At 49.0% G+C, this 17,364-nt stretch overlaps 7 protein-coding genes across 8 annotated transcripts; 4 read left to right on the forward strand and 3 right to left on the reverse strand.

Moving 5' to 3' along the window:
• Positions 1-143: 143 nt before the first annotated feature.
• LOC108029507 (BTB/POZ domain-containing protein 10) lies at positions 144-2,158 on the forward strand. 2 transcript variants are annotated; one of them, XM_017101806.3, is made up of 5 exons: positions 144-285; positions 385-1,058; positions 1,181-1,375; positions 1,442-1,759; positions 1,817-2,158. In XM_017101806.3, exons 2-5 carry the CDS (start codon positions 470-472, stop codon positions 2,026-2,028), a joined length of 1,314 nt encoding a protein of 437 aa, XP_016957295.1. In that variant the 5' UTR covers positions 144-285; positions 385-469; the 3' UTR covers positions 2,029-2,158. The 2 variants fall into 2 exon arrangements, with proteins under 2 accessions (XP_016957295.1, XP_016957284.1); XM_017101795.3 differs by having other exon boundaries at positions 145-285; positions 1,178-1,375.
• Positions 2,089-5,875, reverse strand: LOC108029489 (glycerol kinase). The gene is made up of 3 exons (XM_017101761.3): positions 5,388-5,875; positions 2,508-3,638; positions 2,089-2,453 (listed from the first exon to the last, which is right to left on the reverse strand). The coding sequence occupies exons 1-3, from the start codon at positions 5,655-5,657 to the stop codon at positions 2,238-2,240; spliced, it is 1,617 nt and encodes a 538-aa protein (XP_016957250.1). The 5' UTR covers positions 5,658-5,875; the 3' UTR covers positions 2,089-2,237.
• LOC108029499 (nitrilase and fragile histidine triad fusion protein NitFhit) lies at positions 3,669-5,340 on the forward strand. The gene is made up of 2 exons (XM_017101782.3): positions 3,669-3,809; positions 3,866-5,340. Exon 2 carries the CDS (start codon positions 3,882-3,884, stop codon positions 5,259-5,261), a length of 1,380 nt encoding a protein of 459 aa, XP_016957271.1. The 5' UTR covers positions 3,669-3,809; positions 3,866-3,881; the 3' UTR covers positions 5,262-5,340.
• A 274-nt stretch (positions 5,876-6,149) lies between the features above and the next one.
• Positions 6,150-8,008, forward strand: LOC108029516 (uncharacterized protein C3orf38 homolog). The gene is made up of 2 exons (XM_017101818.3): positions 6,150-6,386; positions 6,445-8,008. Exons 1-2 carry the CDS (start codon positions 6,260-6,262, stop codon positions 7,173-7,175), a joined length of 858 nt encoding a protein of 285 aa, XP_016957307.1. The 5' UTR covers positions 6,150-6,259; the 3' UTR covers positions 7,176-8,008.
• LOC108029481 (serine/threonine-protein kinase PRP4 homolog) lies at positions 7,678-11,417 on the reverse strand. The gene is made up of 8 exons (XM_017101748.3): positions 11,266-11,417; positions 10,788-11,192; positions 9,697-10,705; positions 9,366-9,629; positions 9,058-9,290; positions 8,894-9,002; positions 8,289-8,825; positions 7,678-8,226 (listed from the first exon to the last, which is right to left on the reverse strand). The coding sequence occupies exons 1-8, from the start codon at positions 11,283-11,285 to the stop codon at positions 8,023-8,025; spliced, it is 2,781 nt and encodes a 926-aa protein (XP_016957237.1). The 5' UTR covers positions 11,286-11,417; the 3' UTR covers positions 7,678-8,022.
• A 267-nt stretch (positions 11,418-11,684) lies between these two features.
• Positions 11,685-12,823, reverse strand: LOC108029949 (THO complex protein 7). Its single transcript, XM_017102455.3, has 3 exons — positions 12,707-12,823; positions 12,525-12,648; positions 11,685-12,452 (listed from the first exon to the last, which is right to left on the reverse strand). The coding sequence occupies exons 1-3, from the start codon at positions 12,810-12,812 to the stop codon at positions 11,756-11,758; spliced, it is 927 nt and encodes a 308-aa protein (XP_016957944.1). The 5' UTR covers positions 12,813-12,823; the 3' UTR covers positions 11,685-11,755.
• A 133-nt stretch (positions 12,824-12,956) lies between these two features.
• LOC108029918 (DIS3-like exonuclease 2) lies at positions 12,957-16,752 on the forward strand. The gene is made up of 4 exons (XM_017102415.3): positions 12,957-14,190; positions 14,243-15,662; positions 15,718-15,837; positions 15,896-16,752. The coding sequence occupies exons 1-4, from the start codon at positions 12,957-12,959 to the stop codon at positions 16,476-16,478; spliced, it is 3,357 nt and encodes a 1,118-aa protein (XP_016957904.1). The 3' UTR covers positions 16,479-16,752.
• Positions 16,753-17,364: the final 612 nt, after the last annotated feature.

Consider the following 17,364-nt stretch of genomic DNA (forward strand, 5'->3'; position numbering starts at 1 on the left):
TCAGCATGGGAGGCTGTCGTGGAGAAATATTTAAATTTTCAAACAGATGCCTTCTGTGATTCATTGGGTAAGTAGGAAAAGATATGTTATTATTAAAAGCCCTATTAGGCCCACAGTGCGGGAGCCCTTAGCAAATACACCCTCCACAATAGCGGATACTCCGGAGAGGCGATACTTATTAGCGTGACCGTTTGTGGTGCCAATTCCATCTCTAGCACCAACAGGAAAAATATGTATATTTATAATTACACATATGTAAAAAGGCAAAAGTCGCGTCGCACAAAGGTAGGATGAATACATCATAATCCGACCCCAGATGCCGCGATAAGCAGCACTATATTGCAGCGGGGCCTCGCTAATTTCACCGTTTCCTGTCCTTGCCAGATCGTCTTCTTTGTCTCGCCTGAAAAGTCGAGCGAGCGGAGTGAACCTGCAATATTTGTAGAGCGGCTCAGCAAACGCAACAAACATGTCAACCACTCCCAATTCGAACAGTAGTAGTAGCAATAGCAACAAGCAGCCCCTGTCTCAGAAGCAGGACACTTACAGCAGCGATAGCAGCGAAGAGGGCCTCGAGACGGCCGAGGAACGAAGAAGGCGCATCCTGAAGGAGCGGAGTCGTCTGAACAGACCTCAGCACAACATGTCTGGCGGAGGAGCCGTGCCCAAGCACGACAGCAAGTCCCCGGGCGCAGCATCTCCCAGCTGCCAGGCAACTGGCTCTGGAGTGGGTCGCCTTCAGACACAACCGCCCGAAAGGATCTCTATGCTTGTGGACGGCGTTCGATTCTCGATGGAGCAGTCCGTGCTCGCAGCCCATCCCACCACGATGCTGGGCACGATGTTCGGAACTGGCTTCCAGTTTGCACATGCCAACGAGCGCGGGGAATACGACGTGGCCGACGGGATCTCTCACCTGGTGTTTCGGGCCATTCTGGAGTACTATAAGACCGGCGTTATCCGCTGCCCGCCCACTGTTTCGGTGCCGGAACTAAAGGAAGCCTGTGATTATCTGCTCATTCCCTTTGACGCCACCACCGTTCGCTGCCAGAACCTAAGTGAGTATACTGCAAGCTGCTACTGCCTGGGCGAACCTTAGTTGTGGCCACCTCTGCTCTCTGCTTCTCTCCCGTCTCTTTTTCCTTGTAACTTGCCTTCTGTTGTGTTCGACATAAAGGAGGCCTTCTCCACGAGTTAAGCAATGAAGGGGCTCGACAGCAGTTCGAACTCTTCCTGGAGGACCTGATTCTGCCGCTCATGGTGGCTTCAGCACAACGAGGGGATCGCGAGTGCCACGTTGTAGTGCTCCTCGAAGACGACATGGTTGAGTGGGACGAGGAGTTCCCACCACAGATGGGCGAGGAGTATTGCCAGAGTAAGTGGGCTGATATATATTGCTATTGGGATCGCAGAAATAAAACCGATTGTCTTTTCAATGCAGCTGTTCACAGCACTGCCATGCACCGATTCTTTAAGTACATCGAAAACCGCGATGTGGCCAAGCAGGTGATGAAGGATCGCGGGCTAAAGAAGATCCGCTGCGGCATAGAGGGGTACCCAACCCACAAGGAGAAGATCCGAAGGCGTCCTGGCGGACGAGCCGAGGTGATATACAGTTATGTCCAGCGACCGTTCATTCACATGTCCTGGGAGAAGGAGGAGGCAAAGAGTCGCCATGTAGATTTTCAGTGTGTGAAATCCAAGTCCGTAACGAATCTCGCAGAAGCAAACGCCGATCCGCCACTAGAATTGGACGCAAGTGCGTAAGAGTCGACGCGGAGAGTAACAGCTCCCTAAAGCCCCACTTCCTTTCCAGGTGGAAATCCGATTCCTCCTATCGCAGTGGTTAATCCGCATCCCAACAATGCAGAACTAGCCGCCGGAATGGCCGTCGTCCCCGCAGCGATGGGCGTTGCTGGTCCAGTAGCCGTGGTCGCCGTGGACGAGGCGGCTGGAGGCGTTGTCATGCTCAACGAGTTGGACCAGGCAGCGGTCGCTGGTGCGGCTGGCGTTATCGAAGACATGTAAAGTAACGGACCGCCTTGAAGTCGGAATCACTGCCAGAGCAGCAGGGCGCACAGAAAACCCTTTCTACGTTTTTCATCAACATTTTTATATATGCAATATATCGAAATTTTAAACACAAAAAACAATGAAAGCCCACTTTTAGGCACGGCATTAACCAAACAATTGAACCACAAAACGAAGTATAAAACATTACCAGACATGGACTGAGTCTATGCTCCATCGAAGGCCTCGCGCTCGCCCTGCGGAAATGTCGAAGTTTCCCAGTTTAGAGAGCGTTCGATGGCCATTTTCCACTTCTGGTAGCGGAGGTTGCGATCGGTGGCACTGATTTGTGGCTTTATTGCCTCACGGGGTCCTGACTTTGAGAGTGGAGCCTCCATTTGGTAGCGACCCTCGACAGCTTTGTAGGCGGCCATTGCAGCTCCCTGCAGAGAAAGGTTAGAAAGAGTCGCACTGAATCTACACTTCAATCTACTAACCAGCGCCGTTGTCTCAGCGATCTTGGCCCGGAGCACTTGAATACCGACCAGATCAGACTGCAGTTGCAGAAACAGGTTATTCACAGTCATGCCCCCGTCCACCATTAGCTTGGCCAGCGGAATCTTGCAATCCTTGTGCATCGAGTCGAGTATGTCACGGACCTGGAAACACACTGCCTCGAGCGTGGCTCGAACAATGTGCTCACTTGTTGTTTCTTCACTGAGTCCGCAAATAACGCCCCGGGCGTCCTGGTTCCAGTAGGGAGCATAGAGTCCGTTGAAAGCTGGCACGAAGTACACGTCCAAGGAGTTGTCCACAGTGCTGGCCATGGTCTCGATCTGCCCAGAGTTTTGAATGAGGTTTATGTTGTCGCGCAGCCAGTTGAAGGCCGCGCCGGCAATCGACACACTTCCCTCCAGGGCGTAAAAAGGAGTTGCCTTTCGCCCCAGTTGGTAGCCAACGGTAGTCAGCAGCCCATGCCCGGAGTGAACGATAGATGACCCCGTGTTGTAAAGCAGGAAGCATCCTGTACCGAAAGTCGCCTTGGCCTGACCTTTGGAGAGGCACTGTTGTCCCACAAGAGCGGCTTGCTGATCGCCCAAATCTGAGCTTATACTAGTGCCCTTAAGCACGCCCTGTGCAATATTGCCGTATAACTCCGCGCTCGAACAAATCTCCGGCAAAATGGTTTTGGGCAGGCCGAAGAACTTGAGGAGATTGGGATCCCACTGAAGCGTCTCTATGTTCATGAGCATGGTACGAGAGGCGTTAGTCACGTCCGTCTTGTGAACGCCGCCGTCCTTTCCGCCGGTCAAGTTGTACATCAGCCACGTGTCGATGGTGCCGAACATGGCATTACCCTTCTCCATGGCCTGGCTGACTACGGGCACGTTGTCTCGCAGCCAACGGAGCTTCACACCCGAAAAGTAAGGCGACAAAGGAAGCCCGCACAGGGGTCGCAGGTAGTTAATGTTCCTGGCATTGTTTGGAATCGTCTCTAACAGCTCCTCCACTGTGCTTGTGGTCCGGTTGTCCAGCCAGATAATGGCGTTCACCAGTGGTTGGCCGGTGTGTCTATCCCAGACGATGGTGGACTCTCGCTGATTGGTTATGCCAATCGTGATGATTTCCTGAAACGAGAAAGAGTTGAAAGTTCAGCGGTCATTTTCGAATATTGAATACTAATAAAAACTGTTATTGTTTTTTTTATTTTCACATGCTGTGTACACACCGGTTGCCATTCCCGAGAAACGCCGACAAAGTAGGGGGCCGCAAGGGGAGGATAAGCAGTAAACAACTAAGTGAAAATAATTGATAACAACCTGTGACGACGTAACCAGTTCGGAATTTTCCACAGCCGGCAGACCCTTTCAATGTCAACTCTAGTCAGAATCATACGACGCAGCATTGTGACCACCCACCAACAGCAGCTACGCAGGATGTCCGGTCCGGGTCAGAGTGCAACCATTGCCGTGGGTCAGATGCGTTCCACCAGCGACAAGGCGGCCAATCTCGACCAGGTGAAGGAGCTGGTGGCTAGGGCCAAGTCCAGAAACGCCTGCATGCTTTTCCTGCCCGAGTGCTGCGACTTTGTGGGCGAGAGCCGCGCCCAAACACTGGAGCTTTCTGAGGGATTGGACGGGGAGCTAATGGTACAGTACAGAGAGCTCGCCAAGTGCAACGAGATGTGGCTCTCCCTGGGTGGCGTGCACGAGCGGAACGACCAAGGAAAGATATACAACGCTCACGTCCTGGTCAACGATAAGGGGGAGTTAGCCGCAGTATATAGAAAGATGCATCTCTTTGACGCCACGACAAAGGAAATTCGTCTGCGCGAGTCGGACACAGTGACCCCGGGAGAGCGTCTTGAGCGACCAGTATACACACCCGCTGGCCAGGTGGGACTCCAGATATGCTACGATCTGCGGTTTGCCGAACCGGCAGTTTTACTAAGAAAGATGGGTGCACAGTTGCTCACCTATCCGGCTGCCTTTACCTATGCAACGGGTAAAGCGCACTGGGAGATCCTGTTGCGCGCGAGAGCGATTGAAACACAGTGTTTTGTGGTCGCGGCAGCTCAGCAGGGTTGGCACAACCAGAAGCGACAGAGTTGGGGCCACAGCATGATCATCAGTCCCTGGGGAAAAGTGCTGGCTGACTGTGGCGGCGATCGGGAGCTTGAAATCGGCACGGCGGTGGTGGATCTCTCCGTTCTGCAATCCCTGTACCAGACCATGCCCTGCTTCGAGCACCGGCGAAACGACCTCTATAGCCTGACGGCATATGGAATAAAAAGTGAGGAGCCCGCCCAGGATCGGGCATTTGCCACCAATGTCGTGGACAAACGCACGATTTTCTACGAATCCGAGCACTGCTTTGCCTTCACCAACCTGCGATGTGTGGTCGAGGGCCACGTACTGGTTTCCACTAAGCGAGTGACCCCACGTCTTTGTGGCCTCAACTGCGCCGAGATCGCGGATATGTTCACAACTGTCTGCATGGTGCAGCGGATGCTGGAGAAGATTTACCAGACCACATCTGCCACAGTCACTGTGCAGGACGGAGCCGAGGCCGGGCAAACCGTTCCCCACGTCCACTTTCACGTTATGCCTCGACGTTATGGGGACTTCGGCCACAATGACCAAATCTACGTAAAACTGGATGAACGCGCCGAGGAGAAGCCACCGCGCACTATCCAGGAAAGAATTGAAGAGGCACAAGTGTATCGCCAGTTCCTTCTGGACAGTAGCTAGCTGCCTTTCCCGACTTCCTTGCCATGTGATCTTTTACATTAATAAAAAAAACCCTCGATCGCCCGCCTTTAAAGCAAAATGGATGTAGATTGGAATAGATTGATCTGAAACAGTAACCAGACGTACCCCAACTTTGCCGCCCAGGGCCACGAGTTTCTTGCAAGCTCCGGCAATGCACTCGTTGACCGTATCCACTATGGCCATGGGATCCTGTTCGCACCATCCCTCCTTCTGGAAAATCGACTCAACCTCGATCTGGTGGTAGCACACAATCTCGTCCGTGCCAGCGCGGAATATTATGAACCGTGCGGAGGTGGTTCCCTCGTCGATGGCCCCAACGAATGGACCTGTTGGGGCTGGTGGGGGCGAGGACGTCTCGGAAGTAGGTGAATCCATGTCTCAGTGGCTGTCCACAGTTCACGTTCACAGTCAATAAATGCCAGTGCGTTTTCTCGCGACTTTAAGCGACACTAAAATTAGTTATTGGAATCTTGTCGACATTAGACGGGAATTATGCGATAAGAGATAAGAAGAGCGAGCCCTCTCTTTGGTAATCGTTGCGATAGAAAACCCGTCCGAGTAAATATTTACTGCGAAAAGGCAATATATGAGCGAAAGCTCGTTTATGCAACAGTAAAATTAAGATCAACTCCTTCTCTTTGTATTTTATTGAAAAGTCGCCATAACCGATATAAAATTACTACGGAAAATGGCGTCAAAATATAGTTCAATTAACCATACTCAAACAATATTCTTCAAATTGATTTATACCCCAGACTTTTTAACTAAATATAAAATCGATGAGCTTAGAAATTTTTTGGCTAATTCGTTCTGCCCATAAACAGACATTCACCGCGAAATATGTCACCTGCCAGGTGTGGCAATACTGAAAAGTGTGACCATGGTCATAGAGCATCAGCTGGACGGAACTCTAAACTGCAGAACAATAATAAAAACCAACCAATGTCCCGCCAAGGCAACTGAATATTATTGTAGCCATGCCGATTTCGGAAATCCATAAGAGAGGTCTCCGGGATCTATTTATGAGCGAGAAGAACACACCCGTTCTGATCCAGTTGGCCAAAGGCACCACGAAAAATGTGTGCAAGCCAGAGGATCCTGAGGGTCAGTGTTAACATCAAGTAGCAAGATAGATGTGCCTGAAGTATACTTTATTTTTCAGAAGCCCTTCGACTCCTCTCCACTTACATTCCGGATATTTACGTTCTGCTCTCAAAGCGCGCGATAACCAAGGAACTGCTCTTCACGTATCTGCGCAGCCGACAACCGGAAACTTCCACAGACTTTACCAAGGCAGACCTCATAACAAAGGTGATTCAGTACTGGGAAGAGGAGTCCAAAAGATTACGTTGTGGAGGGCAGATCGCCGTTGTCTCGGCCCAGCAGAGCGAGGAGGACTACCCCATTCACGCCATTGCGAGAAAGTTCGGTGAGTGGTTCTTCGAGCGCTTCAATTCAGACAGCCTGAGCCAGGTGGACCTGTGGATCGATGCGGCCCTGCACCTCACCATTATGGCCAGCGATGGAATGAACGAGGTGGAGTGCACGACGGCTGCTGAAGTGCTGTTGGCTCTAACAAGCACCAAGGAAAAATTTGGTTTCCACTTTAATCCGAACTTGACGCATGCCGGGATTCAGGGCCGTATGGACTCGTACGGGCAGGTGGTGGTGCTCTGCTGCGGCACCTTGCACACTTGCGACAGCTGCGTCGGTGTCTTCGAGTGCGCCTTTGGTATTCTACGGGATCCCTTTGCTCACAACAACTGGAAGCCCAAGAAACTGAAGTGCTTGCTCAAAAGCGAGCTGCAGCCCCCGGAACTTCACAGCCTTAGCTCAAGCAAGACTCTGCAGGCAGCTCTGGAGCTGCCAGTGCCCACCGATGATCTGGACTAGTGGGCTGCCATGTATTAATACAAAATTGAACTCACCTGAGGGCCGCAGCGCTACTTACACGAACAAAGCGAAAGCCCGTCAACAAAATCGTGAAAGGTTTTTCTTAATCTTCTAACGAATTACAGTAGAGCACTAGGAAGCCGTATAAGAAATTTTTTGACAGCCCAAACTGCAAGTTTAAAGAAAATAAATGCATTAGCAAAGTGGGGTTGTGAAAGATGAACCGTAAACGATTAAACAAAATATATTATTAAGCGGGCCATAGATAGAAAAAAAATGATGTACAGACTACGTCTATTAAAAAACGTAAAAATTATAAAAGTGTGTCCTTAACAACGATCGGACGAACTTAAGGGGTATCCTCTGCAAGGTCATGAGTTTAAATTATTACCAGCTAAGTTAGCCTGAATGCCAAGGAACGCTCTTCCGTAACAAGCTGCGCACTGAAATTATAGTTCTCATTTATACGATGTACAGGGCGGTTAAAAACGGTGCTAGTGGATATGTTTATATATATGTATATATTGTGTGTGGCAAATCGGTCACATGCATTTTATAAAGTAGTAGCTTTAAAATACTTATATACACGCATGGTACACACACGAATAACAAGTTGCGGAACATTTTCTAACTGAATAATAGTATGTTGTATAATTCGGTTCTCAAAACGTATAAACCACAGAGCTTATTTACATCGCTTGTGTAAATTTATGAATCGTGTGATTTTTTGGTGAGCATGTTTATCTGCCAACGAACGAGAACTTGTAACTAATGCGCGAGTTGGCCGAATCGGTTAACTTAAGGCTAGGCAAAATAAAATTACGTTTTATTCATTTCTTTGACTGCTCTACATCTTCTCCTGAATAAAGGGATGAACTAGTGCCTGGTTAAGAGAGATCCGCTTGGCTGGATCCAGTGCGAACATGTTCTCCAGCAAATCCTTTAGCTGGGTGACCTTGCGGTGCTGATCGTCCGGCAGGTTTTGGTCAGCGATAAGTTCCTGCTGCAAGCTACGCGAAGGTTTAACCACCGGCATTACAACAATTTTTTCCTGCAGAAATAAGAAGTTGAAATCCATGCATTGACGTCTCGCATCAATTCAAAGGCACTTACCCTTTCGGTGAGCTTATCTATCTCGTGGTACAAAAAGTTGCAGCTCTGATCGAAATGCTGCTCCTTAAACTGACCCTTTCTAACGATTCGGTTTGGTATCTTGCCCTTCACGTCCATGAAAAACTTGAGCATCTGGTTGTTGCTCTTGCCGCTAAACAGAATTTTCCCCGTGTACAGTTCGTAGATTGTGCAACCAGCGGACCATGTATCAATTCCATAATCGTACGGAATACCTAAAATAATCTCCGGCGAGCGGTAGAACCGCGAAACCAAGTATGGTGTTATTTCATTGTCGCTGATGGCCGAGGCAGACCCAAAATCGCACAACTTCAGTATAAGATTATTTTCGTTGACCAAAATGTTATCCGGCTTAATGTCTGCATGCAAAATACCCGTCTTTTTCAGCAACTTGAGCGCCAAAAAAAGTTGCTGTGTATAGCTACGAACTGCTTTGATGTGGAGGCCAACATTCTTGCCATACTTCTTAAGTACTTCACGTAAATTCATTGCCAAAGGCTCGAACACCATACAGAGGTGCTACAGCAGATGTTAAAAAAGTAATTACAATTGGTCTCACAAGCAGCTATAATGGAAAAAAAAGTTACCTGTTTGTGGAAAAAGTGGCGGTACAAGCGCAGGCAGTGGAATCGATCTTCCGGATCAGCGTCGTTGAGTTTCTTTAGAATCTCCAGTTCTCGCAAGCCAGTTTTGTGCCTAATAAAGACAGTATAAATAGAGCTTCAAGATAATTTGAAACATTTTCGCATACATTATTTCGTTGTTTCGTATGATCTTAATGGCTACATTGGCCTGTCCCCGAGCTTGGTCTCTACCACGCACGACATTGCTAAAGACACCCTGGCCCGTGTATCCGTTTACCAAGTAGCGATTGTCCAGAACCTCGCCGATTCGAACTCGGTAATAGCCCTCTGCATCGTCCCAGTTGTCGGTAAGGGCGGGATTTTCGTGTTGGTGTTTATTTTGTACGATGGTGTTGGGTGACTGGTGGATTTGAACCCGAAATTAATATTTGTATTGAGCGAATTGGGCTCTGAAATTTACAATCTTGTGACTCACATCAAAATTTGAATCCACATCTTGGTCAGCGAACATATCCCACTCGTTTCGCTTTTCCTTGACGGAGCTGTTTTTTTGGCTATTCAAGCTGTCCACCTGCTGGTGCTCCTTTGGCATGTGCATGCTAGGCGGATCCGAGCTGGCCAGAGTGGGTGTCGGCGTTCTATGCGTCCTATCGCGTTGAGATGACCCTGGCGAAGTGCTTCGAGACTCGTATCTGATGGAGTTTTGAGGCGTCGGTGATTCCTGCCCTGTGCCCAGTTTCTGTTAGAAGTTTCGAATGATAAACTATCTTTGCAAAACAATATAAAATAATAACAGTTTTACCCACCTTGAGTAGCTCCTCACGCTTCTTTCGACGCTGCTCAATTATACGCTCTTCGTCATCTTCGTCTTCGTCAATGTCAATGTCCAGGAGGTTGGCCTCCTCGTCACTGCTCTCTTTGTCGTGCTTCTTTTGCCCCTCGCTCAGCGAACCCTTGTACCGATCGCGGTCCCCGTTGTCTGCGCCACCACGTGCTCCACCGCGCCCACCACCACGGTCAAAGCCACCACGATCCCGGTCCTTTTGCCTTTCCCGCTCTCGACGCCTGTCCGACTCAAACTTACTCCGGCTGTGCGAGCGTTGGCTGCGATGGGGTCGAACGTCCCTCTCTCGGCCACGACCTGCTCGCACATCGGTGGGCGGTGGCCTCTCTGCTCCACGCCGATCCCGGTCACGGCTATGGTCACGTCTCTCCCTTTGCTTGTCGCGGTTGATCTCCTGTCGCAGGTCCTCCATATTTCGGTTGCGGCTTCGTGGCCGTGCCTGTGTCTGCTGCTCTGCTGCCCGACGACGTGGGGGTGTGCGATCGCGTTCTCTCGACCGCCGTTCCCTTCTTCCATGGTGCGGGTCGTCGAGGGCTCGGCTTCTCGGGGCTGCTGGAAGCGGGGATGCGTGGCGTCTCCGCTTCTCTGGCGTGGGCGAGAGGGTTCGCTGGCCTCCGCTAGAATCATCCAACAATATAACATCGGATTCATTTGAGTTATGCGTGCTAGACTGTTTTATATTAGCATGTTTACTGGTTGCAGTAGCCAGCGGCGCTGCAGACTTGCTGGCGGCCATCGCCTGTGGCTGGGATTGCGGTGCGGAAGGGGCCCCCTTGGGCATTGGTTTGGTCTGAGCAACATCCAGCTGCGAGTGTGAGTGAGGGAGAAGCTCGGCTCTGTCGTCGGCCTCTGGGTCCGACATATAGGCGCCCAGGCGAGCCTGTAGCATAGCCTTCTGTCTCATCAGATCTTCCAAGTTCAGCTCATCCTCGATAATGGACGAAATAATCGGACTGGCCACATCGGCGGGGCTGAAATCGAAAAAGAAAATGCCGCAGAAGAATTGTGTTACGACATACATCCCGAATGCACTACCCTTAACACAATACTTACACATCGCTTTCGCTACCCGAACTGGCCACCTCCAAGACGGGCAGAACCTTGTTTTGAATAGTCTTGGTGATTTCTTCCACCAGGCTGCTAGGGTCCGTCGGCATCAGAGGCTTGACAATGCGGAAGTCGGCTCCGTTGCGACTAGCCTTCTGCATGATCTCTGTGAACTTGCTGCTCAGCCCAGAGTTCTTTGCCAGCTTGGCCTTGGCGTTTTCCATCGCATCCGAGTCGAACGAGGACTCGCTTGCGCGGTGGGCCCGCTTTTTCGCCTTCTTGTGCTTCTTGTGGGTATGCCTGTCTTTCTCGCCCTTGCCGGATGAGGATTTCTTATGCTTCTTATGCTTCTTGGCTTTCTTGTGCTTGGCCCGACGCTCCTCCGACTCGCTGTTATTGCTGGAGTCGCAGCTATGCGGAGTAAAAGGGTAACCGCGGTCAATACACACACATGTGGTATGTACACTTTATCTAATCAACTCACCTTTTGTTGTCAGTCATCATTGAGTTGTGGTAAACAGTGGGGATATTGTGCACAGAGCGTGCGTCCTTCAATTTTCTTTAATTAATGTAGAAAATCTGCAAAACTTTTCAATTCCTTCTTGTTTTCTTCTTCTTTTTTTTAGTCTTTTCAGTGTGACAGCACTTGGAAAAGAAAAATATACTGACAAACCGCATACCTAATGCCAAACCAAAAACATAATTTAATATACTACAAAAATTAAGTCATTAAACTAAATTTAAGTTTAAACAAAAATATTGTTTTTGTCTTAATCAGCTTCAAAAATGTTGTTGTATAATTTAGTCAGACTTGCCGATAAATTTATATTCCGTTAAAATATGTAAATAAATTACAATAAAAATGGATTAAAAAACCAACAAAAAAAAGGCAAAAAAAAACAGTTTCGTCAACCTCCTTATATCTTCGCATTTTATTATACGTTATTGTGAATTTTTTAACTTGCTCCTCTAATCTAACTGGCCACAGCCACATCCACGTCATGCTCGTCCTTGTCAATGCTTAATTCGAGAACGGTGTCCTCCTCCAAGGACATGGCTTTTGAGTCCTCCGTGGAGACGGAGTGGAACTTGGGTTCGCCACGGACTCCGTCGAACTTTGTGGGACTGCTGTTGTTGAGGTCGTCGTCCTCGTCGCTGACCTCCATTATGCCATTGTCGTCCAGATCAGGCTCCGAGTGCGCATCACTCTCGTTGGAAGACGACGAGGAGGAGGAGGATGACGATGAGGAGCTGTTCTCCTGGTCCAGCTGCTGCTCCAGCTCGTGAATCGTGTACATGAGCAGTGTGAAGTCGTTGCGGCGCTTCTGAAACTTTCGCTCCATCTTGAGCTTCTTTTGCACCAGGTCATCGATCTCCCTCCTGATTGTCTCGATCTGATTCTGCGTACCGTTGCGGTCCGGCTGATCTTGAATGAGCGATGCCAGCAGGTCGTATTCCATTTTGTTCTTGCGTATCTGCTTGGCGGTGACTAGTTCCTTCTTGCTAGCCTCGATCTCCTCCTTGGCCAGAACAATGCTCTGCTCGTGCTGCTCAACTAGCTTTCTGTAGTTTTCCCGCTCGGCACCAATCATCTGCAGCGTCTGGACATTCTTCATCGCAGAGAGCTTGCACTGGGCGAACTGGGCCATAAGGCGGTCGTACATGACAGGGCTGCAGCCCGAAGAAAAGGACAATTCCACGTTAAATATATTAGAACACCCAGCATTTACAGATCACACTTACTTGGTCTCTGGCGAATCGTTCTTGGCGTTGGCCCACTTCAAGAACTGCTTCAGCAGCACGACAATCCTCCGATCCTCACCAGTGCCGTCTCCGTCGATCAGCAGGCGCTGCTTTATGATTTCCTCTGGAAGATCAGTTTAAATTTCTGTTCCCAAATGCGAAAATAAACAAAAACATCTTACCGTCGTTCATCTCCACTATTTTTTGCCGGATCGGAGTGTGGCCGAACCTGCAGTTGCTCCGACACGCCACACAGTACGGTCTTACTGCACCGGGAGTGGGTTGCATCCCTGGACACACATCACTTTAATTTCGAGAAAGCAGTCAAATTCTGCACTTTCTATATCCTATATCCCCACAGAGAGCACGGTGCAGCGGTAAACACCTTCAGATACCACTTAGCCCATACGACTAGGTGCACGCCCCTACAGAATGTCAGAATCGTCAAGCGTCGACGTGGAGGCGGACAGGATGCGGGATGGGGAAAAAGGCTCCCCCGATCCTTCCGCCCACGCCTGGAGCAAGGTCGAGGCTCTTCGTCAGCGCTCCCAACGCCTGACCGCCCGTCTCCAGCAAAAGCAGAGGGAAATGGAGAGGGAGTGCATTGCAGCCATCCAATGCTCTGGGACCGTTCCCCGTGATGTGAAGATCGTCACTCCGCCACCGCCACAGAGGCGATTACAAGAGACAGTGCCAGGACCTAACCACGCCCATTCCGCACCCTCCAACAACCGACAGTCCTTTCCTAATGCTGTCCCAGGATCCATGGCGGTAGCCATGTCCCTACCCTACCACCTAACTCTGCCTTCCTACCCGGTGGCCATGCCAACCCAGCAACCGCTGCCATTCGTGCAGTTTATGTCCAACCAGAGCCAGCAGCCAATGTCGAAGAAAAAGTCAAAGCGGACGCTCCGAAACGAAGTGGAAGCCCTCCAGGAGTTGGTCAAACTTCTCTCGCACCTCTCCCCGGAAGCTAACGCGTACGCCGGCCAGCTGATACGTCAAAGCGAAGTCTTATCCCACCTGGAGTGGAGTCAGGACAGGGTGCAACAGACGCCTCTTCGTCAACAACCCCAGCGCATCGTAGGCGGGAGCGAAATGGTCCGGCGACAACTGCACCAACCAGGTGAAAATCGGCAGCGCCACGAATCTGAGGTCTCGAGCACCAGTAGCAACAGCAATCCTGGCCAGCAACAGACAAAGCAGGGACGAAGGGAGCGCAACCGCAAGAAAAGCGAGGGCTCCGGCAACAACAAGATGCAGTCCCTGAAAACCGAACTTGAGGCGATGCGGTCGTACATAAACAGAATAGTACAACATCACGTGGGTACAGACCACCAGCTGCCTCACGAACTGATCTTTAAGGGTCACTTTTCCGATCTGGAAGCGCATGCACAACGACTGGCTGCGGCGGGATATGGACGCATCGTGGAAGAGGAAATCCGTGTGAACCGCAAAAACAACAGGCAGGCCTTTATCACAATGTCTACAGACCGCGAAGCCCTCGAACGGGATGGCATCGTGCTTCTACCAGTGGCCCGTCGTTATGCCTTTGAGGGTGATAAAGTGCGTGCCTTCGTTCTTAATGCGGGTGCCCAGTGCACTTCAAAGCCTGCCGAACCTACCTCTGGGGAAATCACTGGCGGAAGGTCCTCTTTATCAATTGGTAAGATAGTCTGATAAGTTATCACAATAGCGACTGATATATTTTTTCCCAGCGGACGATGACGACCTGTCGGGAGAAGATGATTCTCAGGACTCGGAAGCTGATGGCGATAATGTAGTTGTCATATCGTCAGACAACAGCCCTAGGGCGTTCGTCATAGCCATCACCAAACAAACTGAGCTCCGCCAGATCGTCGGAACAATATCGTTCACGAACCCTACCAAACTTTGTGATGACCAGCTCTTTTACAAGTTCCGGCCATACGACATGCGAGTACCTATGGTCTACGTACCGAAGGAAGCCTGTGCAGCCCACATTGGGAATACGCAGCAAGGGGAGGTCTCGGGCCTATTATACCTGGCCCATATACTTGAGACTGATTGTAATGGACACTGCATTGCTGAGCTAATTCAGCCGGTAGGTCGCGTGGGTAATTTGGAGGACGAACTCAAGGCAATTCTTTTTCATAATGGTCTCCGCGATATAAAGCCATTTGAGCAGCGATTCGACGAAATGTATTCCCAGTCGCTACCGGAGATAAGCAGGGACGATCTGCTTCATCGAAAGGACTTAAGAAAGATGTGCATATTTACAATAGACCCAATAACTGCGCGTGATTTGGATGACGCCATTTCTATTGAAAAGCTTGGAGACAACAAATATGAGGTTGGCGTACATATTTCTGACGTGTCGCACTACCTGCTGGAGGACAACGAGCTAGATAATATCGTAAAGGAACGTTCGACTTCTATTTACTTAGCCAATGAAGTGATTCACATGCTGCCTCAGTCTCTGTGCATGCGTTGTTCGCTGCTGCCCGGAGAGGATAAGTTTGCTTTTTCCGTATTCTGGAAGATGAACGGCCAAGGAGAAATGCTGCAGGAGAAGCCAGAATTTTGTCGCACCGTCATTAACTCATGTTCCCAATTTGCCTACGAACACGCCCAGAAAATCATCGACAACCCAAAAGAGCGGTTTAACGAGAACGACTTTCCTACCATTCTAAATGGATTTAATGCCGATGAAATTAAGGAAAGAGTCTTATGGCTTCACGAAATTTCAAGTTGCCTGCGTAAATCACGTTTTGACAATGGCGCACTAACTATAAACAATGCTAAGCTGCGCTTCGTCCTTGACCCGATCAGCGGCGAGCCTTTGTCATTTGAAGTCGAGAAACAGCGAGAGGCTAACCGCCTGATTGAGGAGTTCATGCTACTAGCGAACCAATCAGTGGCCCGCTTTATTTACGATTCCTTTCCAGAGATTGCTGTGCTGCGCAACCATCCGCCGCCACTGACTAAGTCCCTAAAAGCGCTGCGGGAAAAGCTGCAGACACTTGGATTCGAACTGGATTACAGCTCGTCCAAGGCACTCCAGGAAAGCATGGTTCGCCTGTGCAACGAGGCCCCTAACCCTGTCGCTATGAACGCCTGTCTTAGTCAGCTTCTGATGAAGCCAATGGCAAGAGCAACGTAAGTGTTTTCTTTTGCATAAAATTCCCCTTGTTACAGTCTTTGCCTTCTGCAGATATTTTTGCAGCGAGGGTAAAACGGAACCATCCGACCTGTGGCACTACGCCTTGTCTATACCTATCTACACCCACTTCACCAGCCCTATCCGTCGGTATCCCGACATAATGGTGCACCGGTAATTGCCATTTTCTTTGGAGTTCGCTTCTAGTATTGAAAGTCTTCATTCATTTCAGCCTGTTGGCGGCCGCACTTGAGTATTGCACACCACCTGGACGAACCCCAGACGAATTACACGCCCTAACGAAACTAGCTAATGAGCGAAAGTACAATGCAAAAATGGCCGGAGACGACTCCAGCAACTTGTACTTCAAGCGCTACGTACGTAATAAGCAAGGCGTCTATATGCACGCCGTGGTCATAGAGATATTCCAGCACATGATGAATGTGGTAACCCTGGAGTCTGGCCACGTTATAAGCATTAACTACAAGATGCAAACGGTTCTTGTCGACACGCATAGCGCACCCAACTACATTATGATTGCCGAGCGAAACATGAAGCAGGCACCTCGCAAGCTGCAGCTTCTCTCCTTGGTTCCCATTTGTCTGATCGTTTGGGAAAATAAGTTGACTGGTTTCCTATCGATGGGGGACCAACCTATTCAGTTGCCTAAGCAACACAGCGGATCTGGCTCTCCCCGAAAAAGCAAGGCAAAGCAACAGCAACAGCCAGCACAGCTAAATAATCAGCGGCAACGACAACAGCAGCTTCTGCAGCAACAGCAGCGGATTTTTGCCATGAGGCAAAATAGCCTTTAACTTTGTATAGAGATTAGGCCTCAACTTTATCTCAGAGATTGCAAATTGCTTACAACATCAAAAACCTCGGAACTCACTCATCTAAAGAACATTGTAGGCCCGGGCTCTAATTGGCGAAATTTGACTTACTTACTATTTCGATACACATTTGTATTTCCAAAATAGACTTGTATAAATGTATGTAGTATGTACATTAAGTTATAAAATCAAAGCTAAATTACGGGGTTCTCAAACAATAAAACCAAGACGACGAACAGGAATGCATTATTGTAAACACTTAACTTGCGTTACCATTTGCAGAAGGGTCCAAATGATATTGATTGCTTAAAGCATATATATAAAAGCATATTAAAGGCAATCGTGGCAGTCGCAGGACGGCTTACATTTAAGCAGAGCTTTTTACGGAAATTATATTAAAAGTGACTTCATTTGCAAGAGTAGTGCACGGGAGAAAATTTGAGACATTAATTAGGTTTATTTTAAATAAGTGAGATATCTTAGTACTGTAACTCGGAAAAGGTACGGAAGATGTGATTTAAATCTTAACTTATTTAAATACCCTGAATAATCATATAAATAAAATCCACAGAAAGGGTAGAATTGGCAAAAATTTTATCTGGTGTTTTACAACTTTAAATACATTGGCAACTCAAAATGTTAATGTCAAATTTAATTTGCAAGGAGTACTACAGAACAATCCACAGTCGACCGAATTCGACTGCATTTTTTTAATTGAACTCTGTTAAACAATGACCGTGAATCGGAATACTGGTTTTAAGTCGATTCTCGAATTTACAAACAGTTCCTTTGTCCACTCCCACGCGTAAACGGGGAGAGGGAGACGTACTTAAATGTCATGAAGAATCGACCGCGATAATCGGGAGCT

This window comes from Drosophila biarmipes, chromosome 3L (genome assembly GCF_025231255.1).
Source record: "Drosophila biarmipes strain raj3 chromosome 3L, RU_DBia_V1.1, whole genome shotgun sequence".
NCBI classification, from domain to species: Eukaryota; Metazoa; Arthropoda; class Insecta; order Diptera; family Drosophilidae; genus Drosophila; species Drosophila biarmipes.